The 19,714-nt window shown below is 40.5% G+C and overlaps 1 protein-coding gene across 2 annotated transcripts in view; it reads right to left on the reverse strand.

Moving 5' to 3' along the window:
• Nucleotides 1–19,714, reverse strand: part of LOC147142041 (guanine nucleotide-binding protein G(i) subunit alpha-2-like) — a 50,421-nt gene that overhangs the window by 2,051 nt on the left and 28,656 nt on the right. For both annotated transcript variants that reach the window (XM_086041930.1, XM_086041929.1), the window contains exons 2-5: nucleotides 10,092–10,134; nucleotides 6,465–6,606; nucleotides 4,490–4,650; nucleotides 1,734–1,862 (exon numbers count right to left, since the gene is read on the reverse strand). In XM_086041930.1, coding sequence (XP_085898056.1) covers nucleotides 1,734–1,862; nucleotides 4,490–4,650; nucleotides 6,465–6,606; nucleotides 10,092–10,134 — 475 coding nt within the window. The remainder of the gene's footprint in view (nucleotides 1–1,733; nucleotides 1,863–4,489; nucleotides 4,651–6,464; nucleotides 6,607–10,091; nucleotides 10,135–19,714) is intronic.

Here is a 19,714-nt window from a genome sequence, read left to right on the forward strand (position 1 = left end):
TACACACGCACAATCTTTACGTTTTTGGTGGAAGGAAAACAGGTTGGCATTGAGTGCAGGGACCACACCACATGGCTTCCATGTTATCCCTCTGCGGGCTTGTCAACACATCCTGGTCCTCTCTGCCTTTTCTGTGAGCAGCTGCTTCGGAAAAACGAAAACAGGCTGTGGCGCTACGTTTTTCGACCCATTTGACTTATTCATGGAGGTGTGTGCGTGCGGGGTGCGCATTTCCAGCTGCTATAAAGGTGGAGTGAGGACAGCGATGGTGTTTGATGACGCGACGCTCAAGGTAAGCAGTCTTCACGGACGCGGTTTGGTTTGTTAGAGACAAGCTCCGGGCTGAGTAAGCTGCATCTCATTATAACACTGACACACTTTAGAAGGCTTTATAGTTGCTCAGCTTCTGCACAGCCGCGTGTTGGCGTGTGCATGTGTGCTCGCGGGGCCCCGGGCCAAGATAAACAGTAACACTGCGTGGACCTGTTCTATGTCCTCATTCTAAAATAAGACATTCTGACAGAATTATGAGGTTTAATTATTACACACGGAAACACAAACTTAAAGTATTCGCTGGTGTTTTCCACCTTGCTCTGTGTGCTGATGTTATGCAGCCACCGGTCGCAACATTACGTACACCGGCACTTCCTTGTGAGTTCTGCTCCTTCAAAAAGGTCTGAGTTTTGATTGACAATGTCAGAGAAATTTTAATTGAGCAATATTTATTTTTATCTTTTTTTAATTGCAGTGGAAGTTGGGAGCGGTGTGCATCGAATCATATTCTGTTTTCCTTAAATAGATCAGTGGTTCCTAAACAGGAAGTCAACCGCCAAATTTTCTTTACAAGAATATGTTCCATGCCGTCTCACTAATCTAAACTTGATGATCTGATTAATGTTGTGTTTGTGGGATATGAATTAATCAGCTAAATCCACTTGTTTTGATCCTTCTCAGCGGGCGGCCATTTTGTCACTTGCTGTCGACTGAAAATGACATCACAGTTGCTCAGGGCTCAGGTAACAACCAATCATGGCTCAGCTTCAGAAAACAGGTGAGCCGTGATTGGTTGCTACCTGAGCAACTGTAATCTCAAGTGACAAAATAGCCCCCCCCCCCCAAGATGGATCAAAACGGGTGGATTTTGCTTCTTAACTCATATTCCACAAACGCAATTGTAAACAGAATGCTATGTTTAGACTAGTGGCCGCATATACAACATATTGTAAAGAAAATTTGGGGGTTGACTGAATCCACAGGGACCTCGAGGCAAATCGTGGACCCGCAAAATCGCAAAAATAATAATTTATTAGCATACATCTCATGGATTAGTTTGTGCTGGATTGGCCTACGAATAGAGGTTGTGTGTCTGAATTAAAGCATCTTGAGTGCAGATGACCCAATGGGGATTTTGCGTGTGTCTAACTTCCTGGGATTACTCATGTGAATTTCCATTCTGACATTCCAGTAACTGCAAATCAGACACACACCTATTTGTTTTATTTAAGCCATGTATGAGTGTGAGAAGAAATGTTTCCGAAATAGCCTGGACAAGTCAAACATTTAACACAGGGGAAACATCCCTTTGTGGTTTGTTGAGCGCACGATCTTTGCTGGAGGCAATACTGTATTGTAAACAATGTCAGACATCGCTGCATTGTTTTGTTACTGGGGCCATCCTCCTGAGTGAATGACTGACTCGGCAGCATTAAGTAGAAGAAAGGCGATGAGCTTACTTGAAGTGCAGGTCTTTAAAGGTGAAGTGTGTTTCCACAATGCCTGTGGTCTTGACTCGGGTTCGCAGCACATCTTGCTGTGTGGGGATGTAATCAGGCTTGGCTATCCTCTCCAAGTCGTTCAAATAGCTGCGGTAAGAGAGTGCAAAAATAAATGAATGTTGAATCAGCTTTATTTTATTTATTCATTTATTTATCATGTGGAGAGAGGCGTGCACTCCGGCGGACAGAAAGGCTGCTTCAAGTTAAAAGTCCCTCCGTGCTCCTCACACAGGCCCGAGGAAAACAGAAAGTACCTCAAACTGGCTAGGCAACAACATTGGCGGAACACTGACGACCAAACGGTTAGGTTCAAAGTTATGACCCAATTGCGGGAGTGCTACTTTACCTGTACTGATTACACAACAGAGGGTGAAAAAAATATGGGTTAAAGTGAGTGAACATTTGTGCTCAAGAGCCACATTTGATTTTTAGAACAGACAGACAGGACATGTCAGTCATAAGAAATAAATAAATACAAAAAAAGATTAAAATAGGGATTATGTAATATTGTTTATTTACCACCAGTTTATTATTTTATTTACAATAAAGCAATTGATGAACCGATTTAAGGAAATAAACAGCTATTGGAACAAAAAACAGCTCATTTGAACAATTCTTGCTAATTTTTAATTTTATTTAACAATTAATGTCATTATAATTCAATAACCAGTTATTGAAAGAAAATACAATAAACCCATGTTGCTTGTATGTAATATTCTTACATACAGTATGATGTTAATCTAAACATTTCTTATTTGATCATTTTCAAAATGTTGTAATCAGAAATGAAAGTAAACTTTTCTAGATGATTTTTTTGCACTGATTCCGAATATGCGCTCATTTTTGTCTAGCACAACACGTTTAAATAATAATAATTATTAGTAATATAGTAGTATTCTTAGTAATATTTATGAATTAAGGGTTAGGTTCAGCAACAAATGGATGTTTCCGAAACGTCATAGCAATAAAAATGATCTCAATCTCAAAAATCTGATATGCTACAAAAAAAAAAAAAAGACATTTTTTAAATCAGTGTCAAAAATACATTGAGGAATACACAAAGCCATGTTTGATTAAAATTTGCTGTTGACCAGTATTATTGATAAGACGAGATAAATATAAGAATTGCTGGAAAGAATGAAACAATCCGAATTGATCATTACATATCGATGGGCTGGAACTTAATATAAAACGAAGAGAATTAAAAGCCCGTTAAAAACAACCAGATCATTTTTAATCTTAATGCTAACACATTATTATCTCAATATTCCTGCAGCCAAGTCACTTAGTTGCGAAACTCTTCTTTTGTGTCTGCATGACTGCATTATACTGCCACCCAGTGGCCGAGGTGTGCACACCAGAAGCCACACAATTCACTGCATTCAATCCCAGGAATTTATATTTCTTTCAATTGTTTTCAAACGTTAGGGTAAAAGAGGGACTACAAATGTCTGGAAGTGAACGAGTATTAATGTCATTTCCAGAAGAACCAGATTATGTGTGGTCTCCGCAGCTTCGGCCTAAAGGTGTCATAATACTCCCGCAGGCCGTGTGTATTAAACAGAAAGGAGTGTACTAATCCCTGTTGAAGGGCAGGGGAACCGAGATGAGTTCCTTTTATTCCTGTTCTTTTTTTGCCCATTTCAGACAACGACGCATCCCTCATCACCAGCAAACCCTCAGTATGACTACCGTAGGTGCTCTGTTATTACGCTTCCACTAATGGAAGTGCGAAGAGATGGGGGTCACGGAGGTAATTCGGATATGAGGATGGCCGTGTTGCTGAACATGATAGTGCAAGCAGAGTTCTTAAAGCCTCGCAATCAATGTTCCTTCTAATGTTCCATGCGACTGAGCATTCACATAAAACTGCCTGAGCATCCCTTGGACCACGGTGAGCAACATCGGACATGCACACACAGCACAGTGTATCATATGTTGGTATAGTATATGCGCTAGTGTGTACTCCAGCTTCCTCCCACATTCTAACACGTGCTTGACAAGACTCTAAATCTGGGGTGTCCAAACTTTTTGCAAAGAGACTTGGTGAGGTGAAAATGTGGGGGGGCCGACCACTTAGCCTGACGTTCTTTTTTGACATGGGACACCAATAAATCCAAGCACATTTTAGCAAAGCAGTTTGCCTTTCCTTTTGGACCTTTTAAATGTAAATTTCAAGATTCTTAAAGCGGTAGTCAACCCAAATATATATTCTTTAAGAATATGCAGGCTCACTAGTTGAAAAACGGCATTTTGACTAATATTGCCTTTGTGGAATATGAGTTAAGCAGCAAAATCCACCCGTTTTTAGCCATCTCAGTAGGCGGCCATTTTGTCACTTCTGTCGACTGAAAATGACATCACAGATGCTCAGGGCTCAGATAACGACCAATCATTGCTCAGCTTCAGAAAACAGGTGAGGATCACGTTTTTTTAAATTCAATGTCGCCAAGTTAGAAACTGTCCGGAAAGGGTCAGACGTTATTAATTTCATGACGGAGGCTGCGGGCCGGATAAAATTTGACCGCGGGCGGCATTTAGCCCCCGGGCCGGACTTTGGATATGTCTTCTTTAAATTCTCCATACGCGTGCATGTAAATGCTTATTTGACTTTATGTGTCCTGTGATTGGCTGGCGACCAGTCCAGGGTGTACTCTGCTTCTTGCCGAGTTAACTGGGATAGCTACATCTAACTGGCTGGAATGGTCACTCACTAGGAAGCCGAGTCATTGAGCTGATACTCGCGGGCTCGTGTGAAGCAGCTCTGGACGCCGCCGTCGGTCCACAGTCGCTGGATGACATTTGACAGGTCGTCCGGCAAGATGCCCTGCTCCTCCGCGGCTGCAGACAGGGCAAACAGTTGGCGGGCGTCGTCCTGACAACACAAAACAAACACATCAGACATATCACATTATCGCTGAGAAATTGCAGGATGACATTCTCTGGGACGAAGAGAAGCTAAATTAACCTTAATGAAGCAATACAAGCACGCTATCAAGACTAATGATGCTTTTCAAATCAAGAATGCGAATGTAGCCTTTGGGACGGGACCTTACTACTGTTGCCTCAATCGGATCTACTTTTCTTCCTCGTTCATTTAAAGGAAGCTTGAACAGGTAGCAGTCCTCAGACACCGGAGGGTGTGAACAAAGTTTTATTTTGAACACTCTGTTTATCCACCTGTACCCGCTTACCTCAACCTAAAACTGTGTCAGCACATGCAGTCCAAGCACCCAGCATTTAAAGACTCCAAAAGATTACCCCAAGATGGGACTGGCTCATTGTAAAGAAAGGAAACTAGATTCAGTGCAATGGTGAGATGCATAATCAATCGTTTTTAATCGTTTCTGTATCGGTTGGTTAAATGAAATCAATCATTGGTGCAAAAATATGTTCAGGATGCTAGACTAAGCACGTAAGATATAGATATAGAAGATATATTTTTTCATTGAACAGTAAACTAATCAGGATGCATCTGGTTGATGCGATAAAGTGTCCGTTTCTACAACTGACTGTATTGAACCAAAAAAAAAGAGAAATACTGATAAAAACTAAGCCACTAATTTCCTGCGTCAATATTAGACAACTACACAATTTGAAGAAAACTAACGTTTACTATGTATGTATAACTTTGATCACGGCGAATTATATAAGATTTACAACAGTCCCAACAGATGACATACATACAAAAAAAGGCGAATTTGTGACGTGTAACCCATCAAACCAATCACGGGCCACCTGTTTTCTGAATCTGAGCCGTGATTGGTCGTTGTGAGCAGTTATGTCATTTTCAGTCGAAAGAAGACAAAAAGGCCGCCCCCAGAGATGGCTAAAAACGAGTGCATTTTGCTGCTTAACTCATATTCCCCAAACGCAAAATTTATCAGAATGCCCTGTTTCAACTGGTGGGTTTGCATAGAACATATTCCTGAAAAAAAAAAAGTTTTGCGTTGACTTCCCCTTTAAGTACATTTGTCAAATCAGTCATGACCATTTTTGTACTGGCAAATCTGTGAATATTTGCTATCAAAATGTCAATTCTGGTCAATTCAGATGACAAGGTTGAATAAATGAATGGAAGTCTTTTTTTTTTTTCCCCAATTACAACGCTAAATTGTGAGTGTGACTATCACATTGCATGTCCCCAGCAGCATTCTATCATGTTCAAACTATTTTGCTTCATCTCTCCTTATTGTTGAGCGTTATTCATGTATTTTCCACATCCTTTCATGGCGTCCCTGGGTGGTCGCCTGATGAAAGGCTGTCCAGTCTCTCGAAGAGATACAGGAACACTGTGCAGGGACAGAACATGCAGAACTCGGCAGGACCCAAGTGTAAAGAATCTACAGCTCATATTTGATTTCCTGGTGGCGACTGTCACGTTTCCCTTGAGAGAGAATCATTGTTGCGTAAATTCCGCGGCACAAAATCCCCGGCGCACTATATGGGTGTTAAAGATGAAGGCAAGAGAGCGCTTTGATGGCGATTAGAAGAGATTTTATTGCTGGGCAGTGAAGATAAGTTACGCTGCACTCGAGCAGGTGCCCTGAAGATGTATTTAATGCCTCATTCTTATTTATGCATCAGGTCAGCTTCACACTGCTCTGGTGCTTACTGTAGGTAGTCATATTCCACATAGCAAACTATAGTGTAAAACCATAACACAAGACGAATATTGATTGGTCCTACCGCCCTTCCAGCATCCTCGTAGTCAATCATCAGGTTGGCCATGGCTTTGATGATGGCCATGATGGACTGGATGGTGTTGCTGTACACAACTGCTCTGTACTGCTTGCACTCCTCTTCTGAGTAGCCATCCTCGTGGATAATCCTGGAAACAAACACCAGAAAAGAGGAAGCATGTCATCTAATGTTAAAATGATGACTTGAAATTATTCATGCATCTTTGTCTTCATATGTTTACAGTTTTTAAATTGTGATTCTTATTGTGTGCCTCTTAACTATTCTTAATTACTTGTCTACTGTTTATATGTATTTTTTTGTAATTGTATTTTAATGCTTGTTTTGACATGGCCAGCAGGGGACTACAGATGAAAAATAACCTTTTGGCTAATTTTTGTCTTTTTTAAAACTGTGATTTTGCATGCGTTATGTGAAATTGCACTGTCCCCTTTCAAATAAACTAATCTAATCGAAAAAACAAACGTTTTGAGTAGGAATGGGCCAGGACAAATACCAGGTATCGGTAATGGGCGGATAGCAGCATTGTTTTAAGGTATCGGGTACTTATGGAGGCTGCCGATACCAGCCACAATACTTAACTCATTCAGTGCCAGACTTTTTCAGACCCTCTGTGAAATGACACATAAATACAGTATGTCATTGGGATAGAATGAGTTAAGAAAAAAAAAAATCGGACAAGTAAGTGCTCCTCAGCAGTAGCTGGCAGTATTCTGTGAAAGTTTGACGGCGAATCATCATCTGCGTCAAAAAGAAAAGTATTTGCTGACAATTTTTCATTATTACGTTATAATAAATTTTCTGTATCAAAAATGTATGAGTATTGGTACTCAGTACCATTGAGTACTCAAAGAGTGTCATACTGGTATCACTCTGAAAAAAGTGGTATTGAACATCACTATTTTTGAGCATGATTGACGTTCTCATACATGCAACACGGTCTGATGAATGCACGCACGTCAAAATCGATTCAACCATTAAAACTTGAGTTTTATGCTGACGTCCATGTACAATTTGAATGCAAAATGCAAAATTGAGGACATTGTGAGTTAGTGTCTAATGTCAGCGCTTTCTTTGTCATAATTACAAAATTGGAACGTGGGCAAGAGATGTGCGGATTCTACCTAATCATTTGACATTGGGCATTTGACTACATTTCCTTGAACGCCAATAACTTAATGGCTGGTAACGTCTCTGGCTGAATCTTATGAATTACTGTTTCCATGCCAGTGTTGAGTTGAACAAAAATATTGCTGCTTGGAGCAATTGCCGCAACAGAGGCCTGCATGGATGTCATAGTGTGAGACTGAATCAATTCAACATCTCATCTGCTGGTTAAAGCCAAGTCGTGCACTCAATTGCCTGAAGACGCCATTTTTCAACAATCCATTACACACAATCGACGGGATTCGTATGGATCAATTGTGACGAGGCTCCAAGTAATGGGCTCGGGGATTTAAAAGGTGACAGGTTCATTCAAGCTACAGAACAGACCAAAGCAAAAGAGCCATGACAGACTAACAAACACGCAAAAATGGGACTTGTTGTTGGAGTGTTACCCTTGAAAAAGTCCCTCACGGAATACAGCAGCTATCTCAATTGTGATTAATGATTGAAAATGCGCGTGTACATTTTCAACTGCAATGTAAAATGAACAAGATTTAAGATTTTTAAGATTCCACCCAAAACTGTGTGATGAATTGGTGTTTTGGATAAAAAAAAAACAACAACAAGATACTATCTGGTGTCTTTCATTGATTTCATAAGAAAGTGGCGCCTTGAGTTACAAGTGACCTGACGTAGAGATTTTTGGAGACACAAGCCGTTGTTTTTGCTTTGACTTGCGGGCAAACATTTGAAATATGTGAAAAATTGTGCCCCCTCCTTCATTTAAGTTTACTATCTCTGTTTAAACAAGATGTGAAGCAACGGATACATATCTGTATCCTCTTATTCTTATATTTATCCTCCACGAAAAACGACTATTACTGCAGATTACCATGAAGTTTTGACCACAAACGATCAAATGCTTGTCATTACTTATGTTTTTATAAAGTACAATATTATAGCGGTTGCAACAGTCTTTCAATGGGGTGGTCACCGCACAAATCAAACTCATATCTCAGGGCACAATTGTATTCCTAAAAACAAAAACAAAACAATAACTCAAGAACATAAACAACATCATAGGTAGAGATGCTGGAGGTGTCCTGACATGCAGGCCCGAAATAAACATTCACTGCTTTCCCAGCACAGGTGAGGAGACTGACGGGAAGAAGAGTTGCTGAGCTGCACACTAAAATAAGCATCTACGCTTGTTCGTCAACTTCCAGAGACCAGCGGCACATCCGGAATGCTCAATTGTGAGCGATGTACTAAACGAAACCTCATTAATGCAAGGGAGGAAGGTTCGAAGATTGGAACCCACCTCCCCCCTCCCCCAACCTTTTCCTCTTCAACCAAACAATGCTTTGAAAACTGTAGCTGTGATTAGCTTGATTGCGACACATGCTGCAAACCCGCCGTCATGTCATTAACGCAACCAGCACCTATAAATTACCTAATTTATTAGCACTCAAGAATGCAATTATCATAGCAGGAACATTCCTTGGCATGAGCCTCAGGGGAGGAGGAGTCCAATCTATAGATAAAAAGTCTTTCAATGACCAAATTTGCACAACAACTGTAATTGAAGTCGTAAATGAACTGTCTTGCATATTAATAGATTCATGGTTCATTTGCCTTCACTCTAGCATAAGCCTAACCTATGAGACCAAAACATTTATGTAACTGTGTCATAAATCTTATGCTTTATTGTAATACAAATGAATTCATTGCTTGTGTTTGTGAAAAAATACTTTGAAAAAACAAATGGCACATTAAATCGCAATGAGATGATTTGTCAAAATCATTCAGCCTTTATGCACAAAGAGACGGTGTATAACTCCTTAAAGATAAAGCCATTAATCACAGTCTAACTCTAAACCAATCACGATTCTGGGATAGACTTAGCCATTTAGGAAGAAAAGAAATATCGTGAATCGATTTCTTCTGGTGTTGATCAAATTGGACAGAAAGTGGTTAAGAAGAGGATATTAGGAATGGCTTTCTGTCTCATCGGCCCTTTTAGATGGGCTGGCTGGTTTTGCACTTTGCCAGTGCCGCTTGGGGCGTGAGGTGGTATCTAAAGCCCACAGTTGTTCGAGCAGGATACGGTGTGTGGAGGAGATACCGGGAGACGGACCAGAACACCAGGAGAGGGCCCGTTGGAGGACAAGCAACAAAAACAGGAAGAGGTTCAGTTTGTTCTCAAACATTTTTGCTAAAGAAGATTTTCGACTGAGGGCAGCAAGGTGGCCTGACGGTTTGCACATCTGCCTCACAGTACTGAGGTTCAGTGTTCGAATCTGAAAGTAATATATTTATTTCTTTCCTTTGTTTTTAAGCAGTGTTTTTTTTATTCGTGGAGGCTTTCAATCCTTGTGTGGCCGTGACTTGATGTTACTAAATATTGAAATAACACATTCTCAAGTAATGGATTTAAATTGTGTAATTACTTGCCAGACTTTGAGGGGTGTGTGTGTGGGGGGGGGAATCAAAGTTTAAGGCACTCACTTCATCTGCTTCACAATGGTGCTCTTTCCAGACTCCCCAGCACCTGCAAAGAGAACAAAAACAGGCCAAGATTAAAAATACACTCCTGTTAGACGGGAAACGTAAACAGTCGACCCGAGAGGCTCTCTCACATCTGGAACGTCTGTCCAGCTACCCTCCCTCTACCTCCCTGCTCTCATGTACACCCTGCTCACTGGATATCCACCACAGTTCCACCCATCTGACACTGTAGTAGGAATTTAAAACGCAATCTTGGCCTGTTTTAAGTTGGTGGAAAATCCCAGTCCAGGCTGAGCGCCACACAGCAGCAACCACCCTATTGTGCTCTTTTCATTCCGACAAGCCGCTTCATCATTTTTATTTAATGGCAATGCCTCGGACCGACGGGGCTTTTCTTACCCTCTGCTATGTTTACTCTAACAGCCCAAGGCGACCAGAGAGAGCTCATCTGCCACAAGGAATCCAACACTACATACACATGCTCGCACGCACACACGCACGGGGGTGGCTGTCAGTGCACTGGCCCAGGGTAAAGTTCCTCAATGTCCCCTACTAGGCAGCGAGTAGCAAGCACATACATCCACAGGGAAGCCTCCAGGTAGGAAGGGGCCAGGATGGTTTGCTCATGCAGCTGTCAGCTCCAACTTATATATGGAATAGCTCAGACTCCTCTATAGGAGCGCAACGTGCTGCCTGCCTAGAAATACACACTTTTTACTAACGTCACATGGGATTTATTGTAAATGTGTGGTTGTCAGATGGGATCAAGTAATAGACTACAGCGAACCCCATCATAAGAGATCAAGTAGAAGAACAGTATCAATGAGTCAATGTTCATACAGTCAGCAAGATATCATGTGAGATGTTTACTATTGTGGTTGCCGTTGTTTGCAGTGGTGTAGGATTGCACTGCCTCCTCATAAACTGAGAGCTGCTTCGATCAATATTTCACCATTCCCAAGACAACCAAAAATAGAACAAACACTACAGGTGTATCCTCAAGAAATTGTGTGCGGTGGCAATCAATGACCCCTTTTATCGTTAATACCATAATAATGTATTCAACAAGAATTATAGATACAATTGTTGTGGAGCTCATTACGTGCATGTGCAGGTGTACCTAATGTAGTGGCCACCGCTATCTGATCATTTTTGCAAATGACGCACTCATCCATTCGCTGAACAGACAGACGGCCGTATTGTTCAGCAGGTGGGGAAGAGGCGAAAGAAACGTTCCATGCGACTGGCAGCATCCCTTCAGTGGCAACGGAAACTGTCAATTAATTCCTTAACGATGAAAATAAGTCATAAATACAATGCCGGCTGGGTGAATGGTAATATGAAGTTTATCATTTAGTCTGATGGCAGATGACACGAAGCCAAGTATCTTCTGTTATTGTGCACACAGGAAATGAGCTACCTCGCTCGAGCGCAACCATCTACAATTCTGCTTGTAAATGTTTATTTTGTTGAGGGGCAAATGGAAGAGGACTCTGATAAATATGTGCGCAACTGCGCACGCATGCAGGAAAGCATGCCAAGAAATGCCTAGCTGAAAATACTGAAAACTGTCAATAGTTCAATGAGCGTTAAAGTCTGGTGCACGCAGTACAGTTGTTTTGAATGCATCACAAGAGCAACATTTAATCAGAGATGGCTTTATAAGCCCCTCATCATATGTTTGACGCTAATTTAAAAAATGCTTTAAATTTTTTTCTAGCACATCAGGTTTTTCAGATATTTTCATTTATTGTTTTTAAGTGTGACCTGTAAAAGCATGCGCAATACGGATTTTACCGTGCACTGTAATTTATAGCCGTGTTTCAGAAAAAAATTCCACCTGTTGCTAAACGTAACCCTTGATTCATAATTAATAAATATATTACTAAATTGCATATTACTATTACTATTATTATTATAAAAACCTGTTGTGCAGGACAAAAAACAAGGGCAGATTTGGAACCAGTGCAAAAAAATAATCTGGAAAAGTTTACTTGCATTTCTTATTAGAAAAATAATAAAAACTTTGAGTGTTTTTTTTTTTTTTTTTTTTTTAACTTTACAATCTAAGACAGGGAAGGTTGAATAATTAATAAATAAGTACAAATGACAGTCTGCATTTTGCCGATCAGGATTTGAGGAAATTGAACTGAACTTGGCTGCAACCCGTAGACGCGCCGATGATTCAGCCTCAACAAGCTTCCTGTCAGAAGACGACCACACAGCATCAGCCATGATTACTCTTCCGTATTATTTTCAAATGTTAAATTGTTAAAACATTTTTTTAAGTATGGTAATATAAATTTTAAAAAGGCTGTTGAATTTTGCCACACTTGATTCAGGAAATGTAGTCAAAAATCATTTTCAAGAATGCACTTTGTTTTGCTGTGACTTTTTCAGTAATTGTGTATTTATAGAGGTCCAGTGCTGATGTGTATGGTTTAAATATTTCATTCGCTTGTGAGCTGCAAGTAAAAGGTTCTGAACAATTGCAGAAGCGCGTGTGCTTTAATAACACACTTCCTGAAGGACTGGGCTCATTTATTAATGGAGCCCTAACTAAAGGGAACAGACATTTAGTAAGAGGGATGGGACTTGATAAAAAAAAGTGAGGAGTCTCTAATGTGATATGAAGGTGCAATTCCACTCAAGGATCAGGGCGATTAGCAGATGCTTGGGATTCTGTGCCAAAAATCTGTGATGGGAAGTGTGACAGCAGGACCAATAGCTTGGGCTTTGCTGCATTACCTCCATCGCTCTAGTTTGGATCACAGCTGCATATTTATTGAAAAAAATAAATAAATAAAATGAAGACCTTTTCAAATATGTGCTTCCGAAAGACGAAAGTACACATTAGGCAGCATTACGTTGCTGTGACCAACATGATTATATAGAAAATGGGACATCTGAAATAGAAAACAACTGTGAAAAATATAATACCAGGTTTGGGGCTGGTTGGGTGACAAATGTAAGTGAAGTGTTTTGCATTATTCATTAGATTTTTTATTTTGTGTGGCAGAAAGGCATTGCCGATTCATCAGATTGAGACTACACATCTTCTGATACTCAAAATCGGGTGACTCGGACTCAGGTGCAAAAAAAATGTGATTGGGACTTCCCTACTTCAAACAACTACTATTTATTCCACCAGACAGAGTCTGCGCATTTCTGTATATTGTACTGTTTGTACCAGAAGAGTTGCTGAACAAAGCAAATAGGTTCCAAAAATAAAGTAACCGCAAATAAAATTAAAGCTACATGCAGCAATAAACCGGTCCTTTCACACACAATTTCCTATGATGGTTTCTCAAATTGACAAAACTTTGAAGCCATACTCCGCTCACATGAAATGAATATGCAAAAAAAATTTGCAATTTACCTTCACCCACCTATCTAGTACACCTCTTTCCAATTGAGGCTCATGTGGGTGAATCCTGAAGTCAAATTTGTCCAAAATGGAGTTCCTGCTCAATTTCGGGCATGGGTTGAAACTTTTTGTGCATCTGGTTACAATAGTCTTGTCCACTCAATTTCATCTTGATCGGGTCAAACTGGCATTCGGGCATAATTTTTTCCAGCTTTCCATGCTGTGCTACTGCATGAGTTTTCGGGGATCAGTGACCACCCTGGCATAAATTGCTGAGATTTAAAGCGCTTGAAGCCACCCCAAAAAGCTGAAAATATACAATCAGATAATCCAAACTGTGAAAAGAATGTGGAATACAAAACTAAAGACGTGTACCAGACAGTAACTCATTGACAAATGTTGGCATGGTTTCTAGAATAGTGAACGTCTCAGTGAAAGTTGGTCATAAAAGAAATAAGGTCACCATTCCACTGTTCTGCACCAAGGCCATTCGTCATACGCTTTAAATAATCATTTTATACATTTATCTTTTGGCAGTGACCGCTAATTGCATCGGCATCCTGCGACCGGCCTTCCCAACTTCACGCGGCATTAGGGGCAGGGATGAAATAGGCGCGCAAGTTGTTTTGAGCAAGCGTTGACCCATCCATGTGGGGCTTGGGAGCCGGACACAAAGGCAGCAGTGTGGGCCCCTGCCAGCAGAGAACACAGGCCCGCTGTTGATGTTGTGGCCTTCATCATTCCAGACGGTGCAATGGCTCACACTGGTCACTCACACTTTTCAAGATCATTCATTGGCTACTCGGAAAGACTTAAGATGACATGACTGAGAAGTACTGAGGGACTTTGGAGTGTATTTGATGAATGATTCAGTGCTTGCTCTAAGCAAAGCGGGGGTGGATTGTCAAGTTTGACGACAAGCATACAATATGTAGATATTGTCGAGAATGTTCGGACAAATCTATTTTAGGAAATTGGTTAGCTGCTACAAAACAACTTAAAGCGGATGTCAACCCAAACATTTTTCTTTACAATAATATGTGCTAGGCAGCCCCACTAGGCTAAACTTGATATTCTGATTGATTGATTAACCAGTTTTTATCCATCTCAGGTCATTTGCCTTCGACGGAAAATGACATCCCAGTTGCTCAGGTAACAACCAATCACGGCTGGCTTGGTTGTTACCTGAGCAACTGGGATGTCATTTTCCGTCAACAGCAAGTGACAAAATGTGGCCGGCCCCGGAGATGGATAAAAACGGGTGGATTTTGCTTCCCACCTCATATTCCACAAACACAATTGTAATCAGAATGCCGTGTTTAGACTAGTGGGGGCGCACACAACATATTGGAAAGAAAATTTTGGGGTTGACTTCCCCTTTAGTAGTGGTCTGAATGAAATGTCTATACATGAGGATACTCTTATGTGCTCAAGCAGTGCTCCAAGATTCTTTTACTGAATGACACAACATTAATTGCTTTCCGTATGATAAAAACTGGGAAAAAAATGAACACAACTATATGGATGTACAAATTCACAAGGCAAACTTGAAGTACAGTGGAAACGAAGGTTGAACACAATCCCATCTGGGATTCGTAAAATAACTGGATACTAACATTCTTAACTGTCAAGAATAGGTTAACCTTGGGTTAATTGTTAAACATAAAAGTATCGCAATAAAACATTCAGCTTTCCTGTGTATTGTACAGCAGTCATTGAGTTGTCATTGATTTTATCAACACAGCACATTGTATAGGAGAATAATATAACGGAGCCTCAAAGAAATGAAGCATTTTTCTGTTTCACTGTGTCTATTTCAGTTTTGCTTTTATTGTATTTGAGGACAGATTTACTACTAAGTTTAATTTTTCCATATGGCCGTACTGACGTCAGGGTTGTAAAGAGAAATGGTGCGATGTTGGTGTGCGTTACAACATCTATGATGAATAAAGTTTTTTTTCGCGCACACTTTTTTAGACATAACATTATAGCTATGAAGAACTGCTATGCTCTTCCACGACCAGCTTGTTTTTGACTGACTGTGTCACCATGTTGGCCGAACAATTTCACTGCTCCACAGAGAATTACAGTCTGGCGAATCGAAAGTCCTCGGCAAAGTGACCAACTGGAAGGCGAGATGCCAAAAAGTATTGATTTCAAGCGTTAAACATTTATGCAATGTTGTAAAGTCGACTCGTAAGTGCAACCCCTGCTTGAAAAAGTATATTTGACACATTCTTCCAAACTGGACCATCTTTTAGTATCGAGTACATAAGTGTATACCAGGCCGCTGAACCGAGATCTCCCGAGTTCCACAAACACCACTTATAATATCATACATTACGACAGGAAAAACCCTGACGTTTTGTGAAACTTTACAGCTTGATGAGTGTTGTTGAAAGCTTCCACTTATCTCTTTCCAAAGTATGAAGGTCCCAATAACGATTTGACAATTATTCACAAACCTTTTGTCACTCATCTCTTCTGTTCCCGCAAGAGATGCGATGTCTCAGCAAGTACGCATCAGCTTTTGTATTGTGAAAGCTGCAAGTGTCGACATGTTCTTAAACGAACAACTAATAGCCTGATAAGATAAGCCATCATTATGTCAACACGAGTCTGAGCTGGTCAGCATCTCGCAAGGCAGCCTCCGACCTACGTTTTCTCAAGTTAATATCTTTTCAGCTTTTTAATATTAGGCAATTTGCTGCACCTGTAATGAGAAGGTGCACAATATAGTGACGAAGACTTGCTCTGTCACTTTTCACAACTTTACACCACTGCTTCTCATGGAACTAATTAGCTTGATTCATCTCTGTAACATCACTTTTAACTCTACCAATGAGCTACACAGACTTTAAAACAGAGGCCCTCCAAGAGGCACAAGCACCACTTCCTTCTGAAATCCTACGATGGAGGAAATGGACCCAGCTGCATACGCTCATAAGTCTCATGTGCCGACGTATGAGCGTATACACAACATACCGTAACTGTGGTTTTGATAGACGGCGACAAAGATATCCAGATGGCTCTGATGCCTGGGGCAAAGAGCAAGTCTGGACAGCTCACTGACAACTGCTGCCAAAGCGGCAGGATCATTTCTAGTCTGAATGACACAAAGGCAAAATTGATGAAGCCAGAAAAGAAGAAATGAACATTTGATGCCTTTCAGTGATGGCATTTTTGCTGCTCCAGATTTCACCACAAATGATCAAAAAACAAGAGCACTCAGTTGTGGGCAGCAATGGCAAATTGTACTAGTCTCCATGTGCAATTGGGTTCAGAACAATCACAGTGTTTAAAAATAGTGGGTAATGCTCAAAATACAAAACAGCTTTTTGTCAAACACACACGAACACTGCACAAGCTATCCGAAATGAAACCTGGAAGAAAACGGCCTTTAGAGAAAATAACTGCAATTGGAATATTAGGCAGCAGTCATTTACAGTAAAAACTAAAAAAAAAAAAAAAGTTTCAAAATTCAGCTAGTAAAAATCATTGAACTGAATTAAGTTGTATAAATATTGTTTCTGACACTGCTTCACATCTGTGTTGCACTGAGTGGACAAACGTCTGGCATCTGTGAATTGGTAGTGACTATATCCGAAAATTGCTTTTTTTTTTTTTTTTTTTAAATCACTTTCAACTGTAAAGGGTTAAAATTTGACACCCTATTCAAAACACAAATTTAATGCAGTTTATTAAAGCGAAAGTCAAATGTGTGCGGTTGGGCTGCTGTTCATAGTACTTAAACAAGCCGAGGCACTCATTTAAGTGGCACTAATTTATTTATAAAATTGCTGACAGCTACAAAACAACTGAAGGTGAAGCCTTGTATCTTATACAAGTTTTCATGATGTCGAGACGCCAAATGAAACATTCATGGCTTTGGCCCATGCATCGCCCATCCACAAATTTTAATGGAAATCATTTCATGTTTCATTAGTTTTTGCCTTGTGCAACTTATGCAGCACTGGGCCAGAGAAATGTTTCTATTGGGGGTGGGGGTGTGTGTGTGTGGGGGGGGGGGGGGGGGCATTCAGCAAAAATGGGTTGCTACTTTGTCATTCACTGGCAGAATATATGAAAACATTGCAAAACGCCATAGGCAGGGTTCTCTAAAAAAAAAAAATAATAATAATAATAAAGTTTTAGAAAGCCTCAGCTGGACTTAGTGCTGAAATGCATTTTTTTTTAAACACAAAAGGTCATTAAAGAGGGGAACCGGCCACATTTTTCTTGGTGAAAAATAGCCCTCAAAGATTGCATTGTCATATGAGATTTTTGCAAAATCAGCCAACATCAAAGCTTCAATTGTGCTTATGGGGCAAAACAGCTTTGAAATAGGGAGGAAGAAAACAAACAAAAAAATGAGGTGAAACAGCATCAACTAGGATTTCTGCTTTTCTTTTTTACCTTTAAGGCTCGACTGGAATAAAATAAATAAATAAATAATTTAAGAGTATTAGTTTCTTGGACCTTACCTGCAAAAAACGGCTTAAATTAGCGATAGAAAGCAGAGTTGAAATTACATGCAAAATGATGCGTTGTTTTCTTACCAACAAAGCATGAAAGCGCAGGTAGGACAGTGAGGGTCAAGAAAATCGTCGAGTGCAGCTTTTTCGTCCTGGGAGAAGAGGGTGACAGGCTGTTGTGTTGAGTGAGGCTGCAAGCTATTAATCTTGGGAGACAGTGGAGGGAATGAGGAGGATGAGAGGTGAAGGAGAGAAAGAAAGGTTTGGCCTTTGGAGAACCTGATGGGACACTTGAGTGAGCTCCCCTCAGTGAAGCAGCCAAATCGATGACCCAAACGGCAGCCTTGGACGCCAGCGAATGAGAAAAGTTCGAAAAAGCACAATGGACAACAGTTGAACACCAAAGGAGGAGCCAAACAATTGTTTAACCGCTGGTTTGTAAAGGGCTTGTAAATATGTAGATAAATTGGTTATTTGGCTTTGATTCAAGCTGGTTTTCCCCTTCTAAAATCGGAATGGTTTTTTTTCACAGAGCTGTAAACACGAGTGTCTAGCGGGCCCACCAGATGGAGCAGATTCATATTGGATGATGGGGCTTCCAACTGAAGGCTGCTGCAGTCATCTCAGCTGTTTCAAATGTATTTAAGTGTCGAGATGAAGCAATGAAGAAACAACACTATTTCCCACCAATAAAACAAGACTCAAATATACAGTAGCACATTTTCCTAGTGTAGTGGTGGCAAACAAAATTGTAAATGATCCTATTTTCACAAACGACGTAAATTATCGGTCTAGAAGCAATCAGTTGCTGACTGTTAGCAAGTAATACAAAACAGCAAGTCGTGCATTTATTTGCGCAACAACATGCAAAATCACCTGCTTCAAGCCCATAAGAAATACTGTAATTATTTATGTTCTAGAAGCCCATGTCTCGTTTCTCTGTCGCCTTGACCTTGCTTCACTTCAACACCTTCTTCGTTATAATTTAATCAGGCCTTGGGCTTGCAAGCATCTGGCAGGGTCAGGGTTGTAATTTTGTTACTGAGACATGATTGTGTGCGCCTTGCTGGAAAGACACACTTGGATCATCAGATTACTCAAAGGTAATCTGTCTGAATTCACAAATACAGTATATGCACATACGCTGGATGATAGAGGCGTAAAGTGAGTCATCCCTGTGTTAAGAGCAATAGAAAATATTTCTCAGACATCTCATCTCGATGGAGGAAAGAAATACAAGGCCACCACCTGGTGCGTTTAAATCAGACTAAATCAAGTCAAACTACATTTGGAAAATCGTTTTTTCAGGCTCCCCATCATTTTAGGAAATCATTAGGAGGACGTCGGTTTAATGGCCATTAACACACTGGGAACCTGGCTATTGTTTTAAGGTTTTGGGTTTAATTTGAAATATTGTTCTGGGAAGAAGAAGAAGAAGAAGAACAAAGTTGGCAACAGTATGTTCAATTATGTGGCCAACACTGTTGTTGTTGTTGTTGGGCCCCATGAAAAGAGCAATAAAAACGTGATCCAGACCATGAAGCAACTTGTATGTTGTGCTGTGTAGTGGGCCTTAAAGACAGATAAATATGGTCATTCCTTGCTGCATCAAGAATCCATCATGAACTATGGAAAACTGCAAAACGATCGCTGATGCATAATATATGCAGCCATTTGCAGAGATATTTACCCCCGCCCACACCCACCCACCATTGTACTCAGGCATACACATTGACACGTTCAGGCATAAATGATCGGGCAAATGCATAATAAATTATGGA

This window comes from Filicampus tigris, chromosome 9 (assembly GCF_054856515.1).
Source record: "Filicampus tigris isolate MCC_2025a chromosome 9, RoL_Ftig_1.0, whole genome shotgun sequence".
Taxonomy (NCBI): Eukaryota; Metazoa; Chordata; class Actinopteri; order Syngnathiformes; family Syngnathidae; genus Filicampus; species Filicampus tigris.